Source organism: Mauremys mutica, chromosome 4, assembly GCF_020497125.1.
Source record: "Mauremys mutica isolate MM-2020 ecotype Southern chromosome 4, ASM2049712v1, whole genome shotgun sequence".
In the NCBI taxonomy this organism is placed as follows: Eukaryota; Metazoa; Chordata; order Testudines; family Geoemydidae; genus Mauremys; species Mauremys mutica.
In genome coordinates, this window is record NC_059075.1 from 91021881 (window position 1) to 91042233 (window position 20353).

A 20353-nucleotide genomic window follows, 5' to 3' on the forward strand; every position below is an offset into this window, starting at 1 on the left:
CTCATTCTATTCACATAATGCCCAGAGCTGGTCTGCAAGACCACTACAGCCTCCTTAATGAAACCTCTCCTGAAGTTCCAATTCTGCTATCATGTCTACAAGAAACTATGGTCCCCATTCAGCAAGGTAGATTAGCACATGCATAAATTAAAAATTAAAATGCATGAGTAGTTTCATTTAAATCAATGGAACTACTCATGGGCTTAAAGTTAAGCACATACTTAAGCACCTTGCTTAATCAGGACCTATAATATCAGGCTTGTAGAGTAATTTAGAAAATGTAATATTTAAATGTAAAGTTATTAATTTAAAAAAAAATACACATATCATCTGTATTGTAAACTGGCATCAGTGACAAGGACAAGAGAATGGGAGGCAATGTTATAAGATAAATGAGGCAAAGTAGATAGGGGAAAAAATTTGCAGGACCATAAAGGTATTAAAAAGAGCATCCTGACTCTATTGAAATCAATAGCAATATTCCCTTTGACCTAAACGGGACAAGATTTCACCCAAGAGAGTTGAACTTGATGCAGTGGAGAAGGGCCTATGTCCACAACCCTTGCATTTAAAACTAGTGATCACCTTAAAGGATAACACTGTAATAAATATACACACACGTACTAGACTTATGGTGGCTGGCAGATACTTACCTAAGCTGAGACTCTGACAGAAGTTGGCCCTGCTCACCCTTGATGTTAGAAAAAGGAGATGATGATTTTATATATAAACACATTTGCTTTATCAGGTTGTGGTCATTCACTACTTCACCACATTGTTTGTTGTTCCAATTTCCCCTGTCCTCCATCTCTCTCTCTGTTTTGTCTTTTTTGGTTTTTTAGAGTGTAAGCGCTTTGAGGCAAGGCTCATGTCTTATTTTGTGTTTGTATAGTTCTTAGCACATTCTGAGTGGCACCACAAGCAATAATAATAAATAAAATAATAATAATACGATTTTATGTCAGGCATTTCATCTAAGGCTGACTGATAAAAGCAACATATTTGGGTCCAAATGCAGAACAGCATTCTTACTTAGGACAGTGCCTAAGCACATGCTTAAAGTGAAACAAGTACATTAAGTGCTTTCCTGAATCCAGACCTTGTGGATTAATGTATTTAAAACATTTTAAATTTTTCTATATATGGTATAAAATGTAGGGTATATTTCCTTGACATTTAGCTGCCAGATACCTCAGAGGTAAAACAAATAATTTAAATAAATATGTAAAGCCAATGTGAAAATTCAATAAAAGTAAAAATAAAAAATTAGATGTTCCCAGGGAATCAAGAATTTCCCAGAATTTCTGAAAAAACAGGGTCATATGACCCTGCTTGATAAAAGAGATACAGCCTGTGACAGGCTGGCTGGCTAGCTGGCCATTAAAGAGTAGTTGGGCTTATCCTCGCCTATGACAGATCAGTCACCGCACAGCTAATCCTGATTTGCTGGGACCCAGGTGGCTCAAATCAGTTATCAGACGCAATAGGGGAAGAGTTGGGTGATTTCCATAAAGGGCTGGGAGAACTCAGTTGGGGAGGGGAGCTACAGAAGGGAGGCTGTCTCATGTGATTTGTCCGGAAGGTCATGAGAGGAGGCAGCTCATGTGGCTACTCCAGGAAAAGGTCAACCCCACAAGGAAATAGCTTGGAGATAGACTGGGAATAAGACTAGGGGAAGGACACCAGGGAAGAAGCCCTGAGGATCAGCAGCTCTGGCAGGAGCCAGGCTTGCAGGGAGAAAATCTGGAGGGTGAGCACTCTATGAGTGAATGGGGCAGAAGGGTAGCCCAGGAAGAGTGGAAAATTATTTTATGTTGTTTGGATTAGAGACTGACACTTTACAGGGCCTCCCTGAGGGAAGGTAGGAGTGTTGTTGACTATTGTTGGAAATAAGAAGGAAACAGAGGTAGAGCCACAGCTGCAGTGTGGCATAATAGACCACAGGGAGGAGGTGCTACTACATGGCCCCAAAGAGTACTTGAAACAGCAGCATGTTTACAGTCAATTGCATTTTTGAAAAGTAATAACATATCTGCAGATTGAAATTTTTAGTTTATAAAACAAGTGTTTTCCTGCTGCTGTGGAATTCATCACAGAAAATCTAAGCTTTCATTTATAGACAACATTAAGGATTAAATCTTGGGGCCACTGAAATTCTGAAATTGATTTCAAAGGACCAGAATTTCACCCAATGCTTTCAGCCCTGTGGTTACAAAGAAAAAAATTCCAAATCTGAACTGAATGTAAACTGATGCCATGTTGTTTTTCTGGTCTGAAAACAGACAACTGTAAGAAGAGTGTGTGAAATGCCTCATGTACTGCGACTAGATGTTAACGCTGAAGGCTAATTACAACATTATAAATATTATTAACTATTTCACTGCTGATGACTTTAACAGAAATATAGCACTAATGTGCTTATGCATCACTATTGAAGTAGTAGTAGATACTGAGGGGACAGTAGTAAGGTAGCTGGCAGCTATCAAGAATTGCTGGAATGAGGAAGCCCCCAGTACCAAAGTAACACCTGCCTCTTGGATACCAAATTCCAAAAACACCTTCTACATCTTCCTGAAAACAAAAAGCCTCCACTGTTCTTTTCTGATATGTCAAGAATGTCAGCTTCCCCCTGAACAACTACTACAATGAAATATTGTATCATCAATGTAAAATCTGTAGTGCAGCAGAATTGAAAAATTAGGGGCAGAGTAAAACAAAATGGGCTAGATCATCAGCACGTAAACTATCAGAGCTCTATTGACTTCAATGGAGCTACAGCAATTTACTCAAATTGAGGATCTGGCCCAATAATTTCATATCAAAATAAAAAACACAGTAAATACTGTACTAACGGTATTATTCATTTCCATAAACATCTGTTCTGACCAGATACTCCTTGCCAAGATTCTGTTGGCAAAAGAGTCAAGCTTTTGAGCTACACAAAGCTCTTCTTCAGGTCTGTGTACCTTGAAAGCTTGTCTCTCTCACCAACAGAAGTTGATCCAGTAAAAGATATTACCTCATCCACCTTGTCTCTCTAATATCCTGGGACCAACATGGCTATAACATCCATCCCTCAGCTCCCGCCGGGGAGTGGGGTCGGAGGTTTGCCCTGCTCCGGTGCTCCAGCCAGGGAGCGGGGTTGAGGGCTTGCCCTGCTCCGCATGGCTCCCAGGAAGCAGCCGGAATGACCCCCCTCCGCCTCGACCCCCATCTGGCTCCTACATAGTACGCGGAGGCACAGCCAAGCAGCTCTGGGTGCCACCCTGTCTGCAGGCGCTGCCCCCACAGCTCCCATTGGCCGCGGTTCCCGGCCAGTGGGAGCTGCAGGAGTGGCATCTGCGGACAAAGCAGCATGCAGAGCCGCCTGGCCATGCCTTGGAGCTGGAGGGGAGATATGCTTCCGGGAGCTGCTTGCAGTAAGCGCCGCCTGGAACCTGCACCACGACCCCTCCCATGCCCCAATCCCCTGCCACAGCCCTGATCCCCCTCCCGCCCTCCGAACCCCTCGATCCCAGCCCAGAGCCTCCTCTGGTACCCTAAGCCCCTCTTCCGCAGCCCCAGCCAGAGCCCTTACCTCTCTCCCATGCCCCAACAGCCTGCCCCATCCCTGATTCCCCTCCCGCCCTCCAAACCCATTGGTCCCAACCCAGAGCATCCTCCTGCACCCCAAACTCCTCATCCCTGGCCCCACCCTAGAGCCCACTCCCCCAGGCAGAGCCTCACACCCCTCCCCTGTACCCCAGCCCTGATCCCCTCCCGCCCTCTGAACCCATCAGTCCTAGCCTAGAGCCCCGTCCTGTACCCCAAAAAGTCCATTACCAGATGTCTGTTTCCCCAGCCCCACCCCAGAGCCCTCACCCCCACTGTACCCCAACCTGGAGCCCCTTCCCACACCCTGAACTCCTCATTTCTGGCCGCACCTGCAGCCGGAGCTCTCACCCCATCCTGAACCCCTACCCCCAATTTTGTGAGCATTCATGGCCCACCATACAATTTCCATGCCATACAATTTCCTCAGGCCAAAAAGTCTGCCCACCCCTGTTTCAGAGGCACTAAAGAGCAACCATAAAAGTACAAAAGAAATCTCTGTGCAATATAGTTTATATGGGAAGAGGGGAAGAAATTCGGAACAACTAAGTGTTATATGAATTGCCAGGAGAAGATTGTACCTACATCAAAACAAACAAATAAATAAAAATTCTTTAAGTTCATCAGTATTAGTGCTATTGAGCTTCTGGTTTATGAATGTTCTATCCAGAATTCTTAGCTCTATACCTGAAAAATTCATCACTGATCAAAAATCCTTTCCAAAATAGTATGACATAACATACACTGTCTGGCTATAGGAAAGGAGGACAGGAGACACTTGATATGGATTTAATCAGGCTGCAACTTTATTATTAGATGTCTGGGATACCCAGCAGATAAAAGTGTACAGTGCATGCAACTCCAAGTTTATTCAAATAACTACACAGGGCTTCCACCAGCCCCCCATTTTCCATTCAGGTCCCCCAGCCAACCCATGGCTTGGACCTTACCATCCATCCCCCCCACTCATAGGAGGGTTAAGGTGGACTATAAGAAAGGGGAGTTTGGCTCCTTGCCGTACCAGTCATAGGAGTCCCCAACACAACACCCCGGTTCATTTCTTTAACCAGCACCTCCTTTTAAGTCCTTTATCAGGCCACTGGATGCCTTCCTTATGGAGTACCTGCACTGGACATCCGCCCCACACTTACAAAATAAGTTGTGACATAGAGCCTAAACATTTTTTCTCCTCACCAGAAAAGGTCCACCCTGACACCCACTATGGGAAAGGCAAAAAAAAACACACTCCACCGAAGCCAATATGGTGGTGAGGGGAAAATTGCTTCCCAGGCCCCCTAAAAAGGAACGACTAGCAGGTCCTAACCAAACCTGATATTCGCACCTCTAGGGGAGGGAGGGTGGGTGCTGCCTTGCCTGCTGCATGGAGAAAGACTTCCCACATGCAGGGCTTGCACCTTTAAAGCCTTCTGCACTTTATATTCCCTGGGGGTGAGTCAGCACCACAAAACTGACCACCACCCACCTTTTTTGAAGCAGTTTCTGACCTTCTTCTCACCCCACCCCACCTGCTATAAAGCACTGCTACCTTCCTTCGGCAAGCCTGGACAACGTTCCCCCTACTTAAAGGTGCCGTGCGGTCATTTGTGTTGGTCTAAATTCTGGTAACTGACATAGTTATAATTGGTTGTCTGAGTCACCTAGACACAGGGCCCTAAGAAATTCTTTGATGAGTGACCACACACTGAAAACTATTTCATCTTGATACAGTTCTAAGGATTTCTATCCTCAGTGCATTATGTAAAATATAGTGGAGAAGAAGGTCTGAATCGCTGACCTCCTGAAGAGAAGTAGAAATTAATACTGAACTTTCATACATTTCTATGGAATGAAGAGCTCTGTGCAGACCACAGGCTGCAAAATGAAGCAAACAGAGCACTCAAGCAAATTTACCAGAGATTTTAGAATCTTTTCTGAAGTGCTGTATAATCTATTCAATCTAATCTAATCAGGTCTCTTGATTTTAATAAGTGCCCTGCTTCAATATTCCAACTTCTCTCTACTGGAAGCAGGGCACTTATTAAAATCAAGAGAACACTAATAATCCCAGTTTAAAGGTTAACCTTTAAGTAAGATCTTTCTTTATGGATCATGAAACTCAGTGACTGTGTGTTCGCCTTGATAAAGGAAGACAAAGGCCAGTCCCTGGAAAGAATATGAATCAGCTAATTTGGAGGTACAGATACACGTGGGCATGATGAACAAGTGTCATAGATTTAGAGCCACTCTGTGAGATATTTTGAATGCTTGAAAGTGAACGATAAAATAAGACAAATGGAATATCTTGTTTAGAAAATGAAATGAACCAAGAAGGAAATTAGTGCTTATGAGAAGGAAGGTAATTTATATAAAAAATACAGTGTGGCGGTTGAAAAGGATTTTTAAAGGGACTGATAAAATCCCTTTTCCCTTTCATCTCTCTTTAAACTTTTCCAAGCATGCTATATGCAGAACTTTATAAAGAAAGCATTAGCACATATTTATGTACTTTCTTTCCTAATCATTCCATTGCTGCTGTACCTCTCCTATGTGGCAATATTACTCCCAGATCTTCAGCCATGGGGAAGGAGAAAGTGAACAGAAGAAGAAACTGTTTTGCTCCTTCACTAAGGTCACTAGGTTAAATACTTTTTAAGTGTTAAGAAATATTAGAAGTAAAATCTGTCTTGGTGGTACAAGTTATATCATATGACAGAAGCACAGTTGCCAACTTTCACGCAGTAAATAAGCACCCTGACTTTCACAATAAGCCAAAAAACAAGCTAATCCCATTTCAAAACAAGGCCAAAACAAGCCAATGCCTAAGAACCACAACCCTCTATGTGCACCCCTGACTCTCTCCCCGCTTGCCTCTGCTTGCCCCTGCTTCCTCCCCTTGCTGGGAGCTGATCAAAAATAAGAAGCAAAAAGCTGCAACAAACTACAAGCCAAACAAGTAACAAGCCAAAAACTAGCCAAGAAGCAACTCACAAGCCAATTAAGCCAAACACAAGCCCATTTTCTGCGGGGTTTTTTTGGTGGGTTTGACATGTCTGGACAGAAGGTGAACTTCTTGAAGAAGATAGTACGGTACTTTTGCACTGATTCTAAGAAAACAGACTAGAAATATATTATCTCTAAAACCCGGGGACTTAAACATAATAAAGGTAATATAACGCATGGAATGTAAAGTGAAAGCCTTCTAGTGTGACTGATATGAGGCAAAAGCAGCTTATTTCTGTGTTCTTGGTGTATTTTTTTAAACATGCTGCAAGAGGTGATTGTGCAGATGATGATGATGAAATAGAGTAATGGAACAAGATGAAATCTGGAAAAAATAGGATACCAACACAGAATAGACAGCATTTTCCCCAGAGAACAGGGAAACAAGACATCTGGCAATGGACTTTTTTCCCTCTAAATGAAGAACTGAGAACTCCAGAAGTTCTCAATTAGTGTAGCTATCTTAGTATTCTTGCCCTATCAGATTTTTCTGATAGGGCAAGTCTATACTACAAAATTAAGTCAACCTAAGTTACATCAACTTACAGCCACTGCAGTAATTAAACTGCTTTGCATGTCCACACTATACTCCTTGTGTTGGCAGTGCGTGTCTTCACCAGGAGCGCGTGCACAAATTTAACTGTCGGTGTGGTGCATTGTGGAACAGCTTCTGAAAGGCAGCAACAGTCAATGTAAGTAACGCAGTGTCTACATTGACACTGCGTCGACCTAACTACATCTACGTAAGCACTATGCCTCTTGTGGAAGTGGAGCTATTAACATGGTATAGTGGGTGAGTTATATTGGTGGGAGTTGCATTTTAGTGTAGACACTTACCGGGTTAGATGGATCGATGTAAGTTGACTTACGTCGACCTAATTCTGTACTGTATTCCAGGGCTTATTGTTTTAAGGTATATCCTATAATACTACAATCATTTCTTAATATTGCCACAAGTAACGGTAGCAGAACAATAAGAATTAACTCATTATCAGATTTTTTTAAACTGTTGAGAAAAAAGCTTTAAATATGACTGAAATATGGAGAGGAAAAAATCATCATGCAGCTCCTTAGAGACCAAGAAAGACTTTCTCAAAGGAGCCGAACAGGATATTTTGCAGAGAGAGAGAGAGAAAGAGAGAGAGAGAGAGAGAGTGTGTGTGTGTGTGTATAGTATGAGTTGAGTTGGTGCTAATGCACACATGTGCTTGACTGCATTTCCTCCCTATTTTTAGTAACAGTTATACAGCTTTAAGTCCCAAAGCAACTGGCACACACTATCCAAAAGTGTGGTCTGCAGAGGGAGACTGAATGATGGAGAGCACACAGTTTGCTATGTTGTTTAAATTATGTCACTGTATTTTTACTCAAACAAAACTAATCTAACAGCTGCTGTGTACTTTTGTTTACAGCTATATGTCAAATCTTATTGTCCCTAAGGTACTTATGAGAGATGTTTTAGCAGTCATTTTCTTAAATACTGATGCCTATCCGAATTTGGATTTTTCCACCATTGAACAGAATGACAAGCACACGATTGCTGTACTTAAAGCAATCTTTCACAGCTGCTTTGCTTTTTCAGTGATCCCATTAAATTGACGGCATATGCCTGTGGGGTCTACATTGTTACCATACTGATGAACAAGATGTTGATTTGTACAAAACAATCTAATAGAACTTGGCTTTATTGGGGGAAAACAGTTTGTAGGTTATTCTTTATTTTAAACTGAGTAAAATATAATTTATGAACTTGTCTCTCTGTGACTTTACTGCACAACTGGTTATGTTAATTCTTCAGATATGGGTGCATTCCATTCTGAAACTCAGTGGTTAGTAGGCATGAAAACTATGAAGTCCCCTTAGTTCCTAAAATGCAGCATGAGTCATGTCTTTTCTTAAACTGAATGAAGTAGCTGTGCATTAAATATGCTGGCACATCTTCTGCTTGAGCAAGTGGACCGAAATGGTGTGAATTGTTAATGCCTTGCTGCTTTGGTTCACGGCTTGTGATTGATCATTTGTAACTATATCTACTCCTTGTTCCATGAAATCAAGTATGGAGTAATGGGTTCATCAGATTTTTGGGTTAAATTGAGAGTGAAGAGGTACTGTGTGTAGAAATAAGACTTGCCATGTTCGGGGCTGGCCTTGTAACAGCATGGAATCTAAAGGCGATATTCAAAACCACTTCACTCATCATACGCTTACTGATTCTGAATAGGGTCCATTTGCAGGGGACATTTTGGTAGTTTTCCAATACACTTTATGGCTCTCTCTACTTCCACCACCCTGCACTTTTTTTTTTAAATAGCAGAGGGTATAACAGGTCAATGTACAAAATTAATGTATTTAAATAACTTGCTATGTAAAAGTAAAAATAGTCTGGAACTGAAATATCCAACCCTCCTCTCATGTTATTAATTGTTGGTACCATCAGAATATCAAGTAATTCAACTACCCTGAACTCAAAGAAGTGCTTGTTAGATATTCAATACTATAACACACTATTTTAAAAAAATTCTATTGTAATGAATTAGGCCTCAAGGCACAGAAAAAGAGCTATACAAAGCCTTCAGTTAGCTTCTCAGTCCATTCACATGCAATGGCGACACATTTTGATAGACACTACAACAGGGTTTGTGACTTTGCAAACAGGTAGTACATGGGGCCACTGTAAATAAAAGCCAACAGCAACCAAAAGTGACAACTTGGGATGGCCTGCAAGAGTAATCGTGTTACAGTATCTCCTGATAATATGGAAGATAATGTGTGTCTCTACCAACCTTCTTACAGGGCTCACCAATTTAATTGTTACAAAAGCCTCACTACACTTTTATGTGTCATCTAACCATCCCTAATTACTTTTATCAATTCAAAGTGAAACATGATCACCAGCTTCAATAGCTCTAAAACAATTAGTAAAAGCTACGTAACTTAACACAGCATGTACCAGTTTACCTTTGAATAAATGAACCACTATAATTACATACTTTCAATTTTTTACCTCTTCTTATGAATACTTATATCATGGTAATACTTAAAAAGATGTTAGTATGAAAGACAACCAAGTTAAAAAACAGCCTTAAACTCATACCTTTTAATGCACGGAATTCAAGCACCAGAAATGATACATATAAAATGCTAGAAGATGTTTTGTATTGTATTCATAACTGGATCTAACAATATCTGTCCTCATTTTTAAAAATGTCATCTGTTTACAGCCCTCTCTTGTCCAGATTTGTCACACATCATTACAGTAAATGGAGTAGAGTGGAGTGAATTGCATATATGTAGTGTGTGTGATTATGTACATATATGTTAAAATACAGCAACAGATGTATGATGCAGTACATAGATGTTTAGTCTACTATCTATATAAGACTGTTCATATCTCTTACCGGTATTTGTTTAACATTTATTCCAACTGAAAATAACTACAATACAAACTTATAGCAGGCTAAAGCCTGTAAAAGTTTTAATTTTCTTGAATGTTTCATACCCAAGCTATGGTGACTTGTCTGGCAGGCTTTTGCAAGTAATCTTGACTGAGGAAGAAACTGCTTTTTTCAGATCTCATTTTAAAAGAGCTGTCTTCCTTTTTTACCTAATAAATGACTTAACAAGTTTTTAGCACTGAACAAACCTCCACTGGTTCAAAATTTTGATTCAGGCAAAGGCTCTAATGTTCAGATGCTTGTCTGATGGTTTTCTGAACTAGGTAAACCCATGACCTACTCTCCTTGTAAGCCTACTATTGTGTGAGAAGGATTCCCCAGTCCTCTCCAGCAGCTGCAGTGATCTCTGGGGGAGACCACACCCATGCTAGTCTTTTGAGGAGACTATAAAGCTCTCCCCAACTGAAAAATAGGCTTGGGGAGTGTGGGGGAGGAGGCTAAGGAAGGGTTTGTGCCTTTCTTTTCCACCCTTCCATCACTCTGAATGAAGCTCTGCATTCCTCCCCAGGAACTCAGCTATGCAGTTTTCCCTGTTGAGCTCTCCTAGACTACATAGTATTCTTAGAAGACTTGTTTTATGTGAAGTTGTTGTCTTTCCAGGAGCAATGTACCCCACAAAACACTACTACCTGTAAAAGTCAGAGAGCAGCAACAGCAGTAAGATAAGGTTCTGCCAAACTGAGGTAAACTGTCCAGCATCAGAGATTAAGCAAAACTCTGTGAACCTCAAAAAGCAATAATACTGAGATACCAGAAAATAATTTTGCCAGGTCTTTCTTTCTTTCTTTCTTTCTTTCTTTCTTTCTTTCTTTCTTTCTTTCTCATTTAAATGCATGAAACCAAAATGCTCTTCAAATGTCAAAACTATCCTTTAAAAGTTCATAAAATGTCAACATCAGTCTTTGCATTTAACTCATCCAATAAAAGTTTTTTCATTTTCCTTTCCTGAAGGTGGCACTGTTGTTGGTAATGTGTATAAGTGGATTCCAGCATTCTTAAATACATAATTTAAAAAAAAGGGGAGGTAGTCTAAAAAAAGGTCAGATTCTAGCACTTAGAGGTCAGATTGGTGTATCAGCTATAAGTGTGATGTTAGATTACAATATTTTTCAAAACTATGTAGTATATAACATTTCTGGTACCTATGTTATAAAAAAAAGCTTTAGAAGGTCTTGTACAGATGCTGTCTACTGTATGTTTTCATTTCTACACATTCTGCTGACAATTTATTGTCATACCAAATAGGCCTAATTCTCTATGTCATTGTAGACATTTTGAAAGTGAGTAAAATGCTACCTTCCTGATTTAGTCACATTTTCACCTACTTTGAGTAGTAGAAAATCAGACCCAGTCATTTTTTCAATGCATCACAAATATACAAGTTTCCAGTACTAAACTTTTTGCAGATCACCTATGGCAGCTTAAGAGATAAAATGATACGGTCAAAAGATTTCACTGTAGAGAAAAGACATCACATAATGACTAATTCAACAAACATATAGCTAATGTAGAAAGCAGAGTTCCTGCAAAAAAATCAAGATTAATCTTCAAAGCTATGGAGTACAGTAGACTTTCATTGCATAAGCAGTCTAATTTCATATGTATCAAGCCTTTTAAAACATACTATATAGCAGGAAATGTACTCAGGTACAATAGCAGCCAACCTCGTGATGTTGTTAGACATAGTACAGTGTAATCCTCCATCCCCAACTGTGCCAAGTTTACACACATTGCAGCTGACGATGGAGAGGAAAAAAGTGGTTCTAAGCCACTTTCCTGCACTGCCAAACCTGGGGCCAGCCAAGGAACTTAGACAGGTCCAGGGTTGTGTCACCTCTTGTATCTGCTGAGCCAGCCAAGAATCTGCCAGAACAGTGTGAGCTCTGGCCCATTCTTCCCCTCCCAGGGGGCTTGGGGATGTGTGGAGCTGGCTACACTGGCTTTGCGCAACCCAAGAATATCCCTGTGTAAAGGGAACTTGGAGCAATCCTCAGCTGCACCTTCAGGTCAGTTTTCCAGCTGCTTGATGCAGCTGACAGGGACTGAGGATTGAGCCCACAGTCTTATTTTTAAATGTAAATGTTGTATGTCCTAGATTTTTTTTTATATTTGCACAGTCAGCAGAACCCTATTTTCACTTTACCACACCATCCAAAGCTGCTCTGCATTAGTTAACAAGCTGTCCGGGATCACTGCAGGTTGGCAGTGTCTTAAAAAGAGACTTCTTCCTCAGCCATTAGTGTCCCATAGAAGTCAACACTGTTTAGGCTGAAAAAGCCAAGAACATAAAAGTTTCTACAGACTTTAGGCTGCTCAAAATTTTTAATATAATTATTTTAGATGAATACTAAACAAAGTAATAAGAAAAATGAAAGATCCTATTTATATTGTGGACTAAGTTTCTATAAGGCCTACTGTACTGTACATCTATTTTGGAATTGTATTACAAATATATAATCACACATCACAAACATACTAGACTGCATACAACAACTTTTACTGTGTTGTTGTTTGAGAAGGACTGATAATGCAATGAAATTCCAAATACGTAAATGGGACAATATTATTAATTTGATACAAATTGTATTTTAGGATTTTTCTGTGTTCTTTTAATGATATTATTTTGAAATATAACATATAAATAATAATATTGCATATATAACTCTAGAGTTTTCAATATGTTGCTTTCCCATGGCACAAGAATGCCTTTGTGTTGCCCTTGGCAGCCACTATTTCATAATCCAGGAAAATGAATAAGAGATCAAAGCCCAAAGACTTCAACAGAAATACTCCCATTGACCTCAATGGGCTTTGGTATGGGGCCAATAAAAACACTGAAGCAAGGACAGGTTCCAGTTTTACAGGAAAATACCAAAGAACTAAAGTGTCAAAACACTTTTCACCAGACCACCAAGCCATCTCCTCTGGCCAAGTAAAGTATCCAAATTTTAAAATATTTTAACCATTCCTTTTCCCCATATGAAATGACTTGTTAGACCAGAATTTTCTTTGGAAGGCAGAACAAAAAGGGGTGTGGGAAATGGACTTTTAAATATAACTATAAATCAATGCTGTATTATAATTAGATGCAGAATTAGAAATCTTTTAATAACTTCCATTATTTGTCTATGAAGTCATCATATTTGTCAGGAGCCAGGATGATATGTTCAAAAGGAAACTCGTTTAGATAAAATTTAAAAAATGTATGTTAACAGAACATTACGGTTGAGAGGTTAATTCACTCAAAAGTCAGAAAATGCCAGAGTTCATCTTGCACATGCAATCTTAGCTTATGCTCCTTATATGTATGCATTGGCAAAAGACTATTTAATTACATGTTCACATATTATTTGTCAAATAACAGTTATGAAAGGGAAGCTGGTAGCGATCCCTATATATCTAGGTTGCCTAACACTTTCCACTATAAAACATTCTTGTAACCTTTTCTTTAAGAAGCTTCAACACCGCATTGTTTGCAGCAAACTTTTGATAGTCAGGTAAGGACAATGCCCTTGGGCTTTTCTTTGTCCCATGATATTCCATTTCTGAGATTCATAATTTTTAAGGACAGAGAGGGCTATTATGATCATCTGGTCTGATACAAACTGTTCAAATCACCACCACTTCCCTTCTCTTGCTTGCGTTCCTCAGGAAAATTCTGGCAGCATGGCAAAATAATAATTTAACATGAATATTCTGAGGTTGGGTTGATGCTGCTGCAAAAGTTGCAGCAGCACTACAAGTTGTTCTGGAAACTTGGGATTTGTGGAGTAGCTGTAGCGGAGGAGTGCTGGAGGAAAAAGAATGTGGATGGGCTCCCTTGTCCTGGAAAAATAACATATCCCCAGGATTGAATGCCATCCTTTGGCAGCACCACAATGTGGCAGGAACCCCTTCTCTGTATCGCCTGAGGGCAGAAATAAGCCAGGCTCCTCCTGAACCAGCCACTTCCCAGACCCAGCAGTTCACGTCCTCTCTGGGATAATAGCCTTTTGCTACTGCCAGCTAATGTCGTTAGACCTGATCTCAACTAGAAGCAGTCAGTGCCAAAATGCTGAAGGTTCAGGGCTTAAACTATGATGATGATGATGCATAATGGGGGGTTGTTAGAGCTTCTCATAATAGAACTAATTTTTACCTTTTTTCTTTAAAAAACTACAAAAAGTTTTATTTTAAAACAATATTATTTAGGTTGCAAACTCAAGCATTTGTGAGTCCATACTGTGAACCCCTAGATGAGGCAGGGATCCTGTGGACAAAACAGTATGTGATCATGTCATTAAAGACTGCATCATAATGTATATGTATAAGGGGACAGAATTAAGTTTGCATGAACAGCCATAAATCAGGCAATCCTAACTTCTTTTTTTAAAACGATATTATACAATCTGAATTTTCCAGAACCATTTAGAGAGTGGACCTCAGCAGTTCAGATTAATTCACAGAACAAACAACTTTGTAGTTAGAGCAGGAATTATGTAGTTAGACTGCACGAGGTATAGACTGCCTTGCCGACGCCAGGAACCCCTAAGGGTACACAGAGGAAACAATTTCCTATCACTCCATTTTAATGCTGTCAAATTAACAGCTAATAACATGTGAGAATCATTGAGGTTCTAATCTATAAAAGTGGCTCTGTAAATATTCTCATCAGTTATATATTTATTATTTTTCACTTCCATATCAAATGTACTTAAGTTTACTCTTAAAAATATGGTTTTCCTAATTGCTAGTCCTTCAATCCCAGCTTGGAATATGAAGACAAGTTGAGCGCTTTCTGTCTTGTAAATAATCACCTTTTTAAGCATCACTTCTTAAAACTGTAACTTTCACATTCTCTTACTGTGTTTTTGTTTATAATTGATATATTATTTATATAGGGCTCAGTCTTGAACCCTCCTGAGTGCCTATGCAAAAGAATTAGGGGGCATAAAGAAACAGGGGAAACTGTTGGGTAAACATTGCCCGCCACCTACACACAAGTCTGAGCATTAGAACCAATCCAGTGTTACCAGCTCTTGTGATTTTATTGTGAGCAATTGCAGGCAATTTACTGCAGGCAATAAATTTGTTGCAAGCAATATTTGGAGTTTTTCTTAAAGTCCAGCTGCTGGAGTCATGTGATTACATAAGAATCTCAGCTTTCTTACCAAAAAAAAAAAGTTACAGCCTTTCTAGTTGTGGAGAAAAACTTGAGAATATAAATCCTAAAGACCCAGAAATTAGGAGGCATAAAAAAAATCCAAATTTATTTTTAAAAATCTCATTATTTTTAAGCCAATCTCAAGTTTGGGGGGGGGATCTAACTCATGTTTTTTAAGTATTTGAGGCAATGCTAACAGTACTGTATCATAGATGACTGGTGCATATGACTTACTTCTCCCAGGAGCTGGAGGAAAGCAGGAACCAGTTTATGACTCTGGCTAGATTGTAAAACTGCACTTCAGCACATAGTGCTGTAGGTACCAGTAACACTTTACAAATATATAGTTTAGAACAGTTCTTGGCCTAGGAATTTACAATACCAAAAAAAAAAAAAAAAAAAAAAGAGAGCAAAGGCGTTAGCAGACAGAATCATTCTCTGTCAATAACGGAAGGCTAGGTAAAATAAATTGGATACAACAGCAAATATATTATGAAAACAAAATACTAAAGATCATGAAGATCATGGCAATGGTTGTGTCAACGTATTTATTTTCTAGAGTATTTTCAATTTGTGGTGTAATTCCATGCACCTGTCTATATTAGAGATAAAAATGTTGGTTAATTCCAGCCACCACTATTTTTCTCTGAATTCTTCGCATTGGCAAATAAAACTCACTTATGTGTTTTGCATACATTTCTACTTACCACTGACGAGATCTTCAATTTTTGCTCCATGAATGTTGTACAGATGCTTTGCTGGTGAAGTAAGATTCATTCTTATTGTGCAAGCATCTAAAAACTTCACAAAAACAAAACTGTCTCACTAAAGATGTTTCATGACTAAATTCTATTTAATGCATTAAAAAGTGCAGATCCAATCTTAATCACTTATAAACCTCATACTTATATGAATTAAATAAAAGCCTGAACACAGTGGTAAACTCATGGTATAAAGCTGTTGGACCTTTGATTCTTTCACCAACCTAGACACATGGACAGACTAAGTACACATTACTTAGTACTGACTCTAAATCCATTAGAATGCAAATTTACAAAAAGAAAGAAACTGAACATTCCATATTGTTTCTCGGAAAATCCAATTCTATTGAAGCAGGAAAAAAGGCAAAATCATCAAAAAAATCTAGTGTGATAAATAATTTTCACAAAATGTGAAATAAGATGAAATACTGAAAAGTAACAAAAAGGTATACTTTAAAATAGATATTGGATAGGACTGTCAACTATAGCAATCATTACAATTGTTTTAAAGGATAATATAATTAGGGCTGCAGATTTGTCACAGCATTTTTTATCAAAAATCACAAAGCAGTTATGGTAAATTTAGTAGAAGTCATGAGTTACAAGATTTACGGTGACCTTTCCATGATTTATGATAAAAAAAAATGCTGTGACAAATGAAATTCAACTATTCCTCATAGGCCAGCATCCTTCTCCGCTGCTGCCTCCTCCTCATCCCTCCGGCACTGCAACTATAAGTAATCTCAGCCTAGTGAGGAGGAGAGGCCTTGGAGGGGAGAAGGGAGCTTGAGAGCAAACCGAACCCACTCTCACCCTGCAGCAGTGACTCCTGTCACGCTACCCACCACCAGGTTATAATGCCACCAGGTTATAATGCCACTTGCTGAAATTTGGCCTGGCTGCCACCCTCTCATGATAGATGGGTGGCTGAGCCAAACCTGAGCAGCGGTGTGAATCTGTGCACCAGGTTGCAATGCCAGGCTCAGTCCCACAGGACAGCAGCCACAGCTGCAGGATGAGTTTATTAAACTTACACAGACACAAAAGTCACCGACAAACAGGAAAATTATCATGTCCATGACATTTTTCCTTACGATGACAAACCTGCAGTCCTGGGATAATATATAATTAAGATACTACCTAAGGGCTTGATCCTCAGCTGTTTCATCTCCCCCAATCCTGAAGGCAGCCCCTATTGTCGATTGCTCTAATTTATGTGGGTGACACCTCTCCTGGCCCTCATGTACTCAACCCGACTCAAGACTCCCCCTACATGGAAGGGAAAACATATGCCATAAAGCTCACTATGCAGGCTTTACAGCACCAGAAATTCCCCCTTTTGTCAAGGGAATCACCAGTTGCTCCTTTATGGCAGCTGTAAGTCACCTTTACATCATTCCAGTGGTGAAAGGAAACAACCTGGACTGAGGATCTGGCTGTAAATATTTTGTCTTTCATAAAAAACAATTTGTGATATCATCATCAATCATTTGTATTACATGAGGGCCAGGAGGCCCCAAAGGAGACTAGGGCCTCTTTGAGGAAGTCTACACTGCAATTAAAAACCTGTGGTTGGCCCATGCCAGCTGACTCAGGCTCGGGCTCCAGGGCTGACAAATCGCTGTGTAGACGTTTGGGCTCTGGGACCCCCTGATGGTTAAGGGTCCCAGAGCTTGGGCTCAGGCCTAACGTCTACATGGCAATTTTTAGCCCTGAAGCCTGAGCCCCACAAGCCTGAGTCAGCTGACCTGGGCCAGCCATGGTGCTTTTATCCCTGGGTAGAGATACTGTCAGTGGTAGGTGCAGTACATACACACATTACAAGACATTTTTCCGCAAAGACCTCACAATTTCAATAAACAAGACAAAGAGTGCAAGGAAACGTTATTATTCCTTAGTTAACTAAGCTACACAAAAGATATTTGCCCTGTGTAAAAGCGTTGGGTGTGTAGGCACAGATCTTGGGTCACACTAGAGGTAAAACACAATGTGGCAATATCTTAAGAAGACTGAAGTGACTGAAACAAATGGCTCCCTTTGGGTGATGGAAGGGTTTTTGACACACCAGCAGAGGTGAAGACCCTCCTGTGGTGTTTGCTGCTGAAGGGAAGCCGTGGAGGCTGGCCTGCCTCTAATACTTTCTAAAATTATAATTAAAAACTCTCTCTATATATAAAACTCTAGAAATGTAACCATTGTTTTATTTCATCTCCATCCATAACTGAACAGACAAAGAGGTTGTTTTTGTGTTAATTAATGTAGGTCATCAGTACTAGGAAATCATTTACTCTTTGGATATAATGTCCTGACAGTAAAGGTAGAAGTTGTGACTGCAGTACAACCTCTATTATCCAAATGCTTTGGAAGATTCTGGGGAAATTTGGACAATTAGGTTGCACATAATCAAGAATATTTTAAATGCAGATGAATAGAGATTAAGGGGCCCTGTTTCAGAAAAAAGTCAGTTTTGGAAAATCAAAGCTGTACTATAACATTTCCTCTACTCGTTTGTGTATACTTCTATGTGATTAATATTCAGTGATTCCTTCCATTTCTTTGTAGTTTTTGTATATATTGGAAATAAATTGATAACGTTAAAAGAAAAGTGAACAAGATAAAAATATTGCAGCAGTCTGGATTATGTAAAATACCTATGACATTTTCAACATCCTGTTATAATTTCATACTGAAGCAATGGGATATTGTGATAGGATGTACCAGGCCTTCTCTGCCCCCCATCAGAGGAATTGCTACACTGACAAACCCACCCAAGGAAAAGCATTACCTAGGAAAGACGGATAGTGAATTTAGATGTCCAAGCACTGCCTAGAGAAGCCTCGTACTGTCAGAACCAACAAGACTAGGGATAAAATAATCCTTGCATGCATAAACACGGGAAACTTGACTAATAGGAGAGAGGTCATATTAGCTCTCTATTTGGCAATAGTGTGACCACTGCTGGAATACTGTGTCCAGTTCTGGTGTCCACAAATCAAGGAGGTTGCTTATAAAGCAGAATGGGTTCATTGAAGAGCCATGAGAATGATTAAAGAAGTGGAAAACATGCCTTATAGTGATTGAGTTTCTTAAGTCTATCTATTTAGCTTAACAAAAGGAAGGTTGAGGGGAGACTTGATCACACTCTGTAAGTACCTACACGGGGAACAAATATTTAATAATGGACTAGAAGGCAAATAGTATAACAAAATCCAATGGCTGGAATTTGAAGCTAGCCAAATTCAGAATGGAAATAAGATGTATATTTTTAAAAATGAGGGTAATTAACCATTAGAATAATTTACTCAGACTTGTGACGGATTCTCCACTATTGGCAATTTTCAAAATCAAGATTGGATTTTTTTAAAAGATATATTCTAGTCCAAAAAGTAATTATTCTGGGGAAGTTCTATAGCCTGTGTTATATAGGAGGTCAGACTAGATTATCACAATGGTCCACTCTGGCCTTGCAATCTATGATCCTCCAGTGGATATAGGGGCTGGGAAGAGGCAGTGGCAAATCAGACCCCACTAAGGTAAGATAAGATAAGAAGGCTTGTCTGCTTCTTCTGAGAGTGAGTGCTGAGTGAAGCTGAAACGATCACTGGCTCTAAACCAAAACACCCATACCCAGGTTGGAGCCTAACAATCAGACTGCAGCTTCAGTAATAGTTTGTGACAAACTATTTATTTCATTGTGGAGTTTAAAAGCCCAGACAGGCATTTTTTAGTTGAATTTCAATTAATTGTTACAGGACTAGAAGAGGTTCACTGCACAAGACACCTTGCTCATGATGAGTTCTGAAAGATATACAATGGCAACCTCCTATCCTTGAACCTTCAGATAAAAGCCTTCCTTTGTCCTAAAAACAAAAATCATGTGCAATTAAGAGTTTCATGTGTTTTGGGAATGGTTCTTGGAATCAGCAGCTTCATCATCATGTATGTGGCTTTTTATGGATACTGACATGGATTCCAAGAAGAAAGTCTATAATCAGCTAGAAAGATTTTTATTAAACCAGATTCCGCTTTGTGAAGAAGACCAATTCTTAGATTTATTTTCATTTTGTTTTTTCCTTGTGACCTCTACAGTGCCCTCTCGTGGCCCATCACATCACAACCTGCCCAGCCTTGGCTCTCCACTGGTAGTTTGCTGTCCCTTGAGTGGTCGTGGCGCTTTAGCCCTCTGGCCAAGACACATATAAATGCTACCCCTTCTGGAGTATTACAATCCAAATGAAATTAGAAACAAAAAAATAGGATTGTCCAATGAACTTCTATAGGACTCAACCCTTTTATTCAGATCTTCTCTTCAACAGTCCATACTTCAGCCAGTTACCTACGGTTGGGTCACCCCCTAGAGCAGGAGGACCATCCAACCAGCAAGCAGGGCTGGCTCCAGCGTT

The 20353-nt window shown here is 39.7% G+C and overlaps 1 protein-coding gene across 4 annotated transcripts in view; it reads right to left on the bottom strand.

Moving 5' to 3' along the window:
* Positions 1-20353, bottom strand: part of DCDC1 (doublecortin domain containing 1) — a 434351-nt gene that overhangs the window by 341018 nt on the left and 72980 nt on the right. For all 4 annotated transcript variants that reach the window (XM_045012463.1, XM_045012462.1, XM_045012461.1 and 1 more), the window contains exon 7: positions 15897-15990. In XM_045012463.1, the coding sequence (XP_044868398.1) occupies positions 15897-15990 (94 nt within the window). The remainder of the gene's footprint in view (positions 1-15896; positions 15991-20353) is intronic.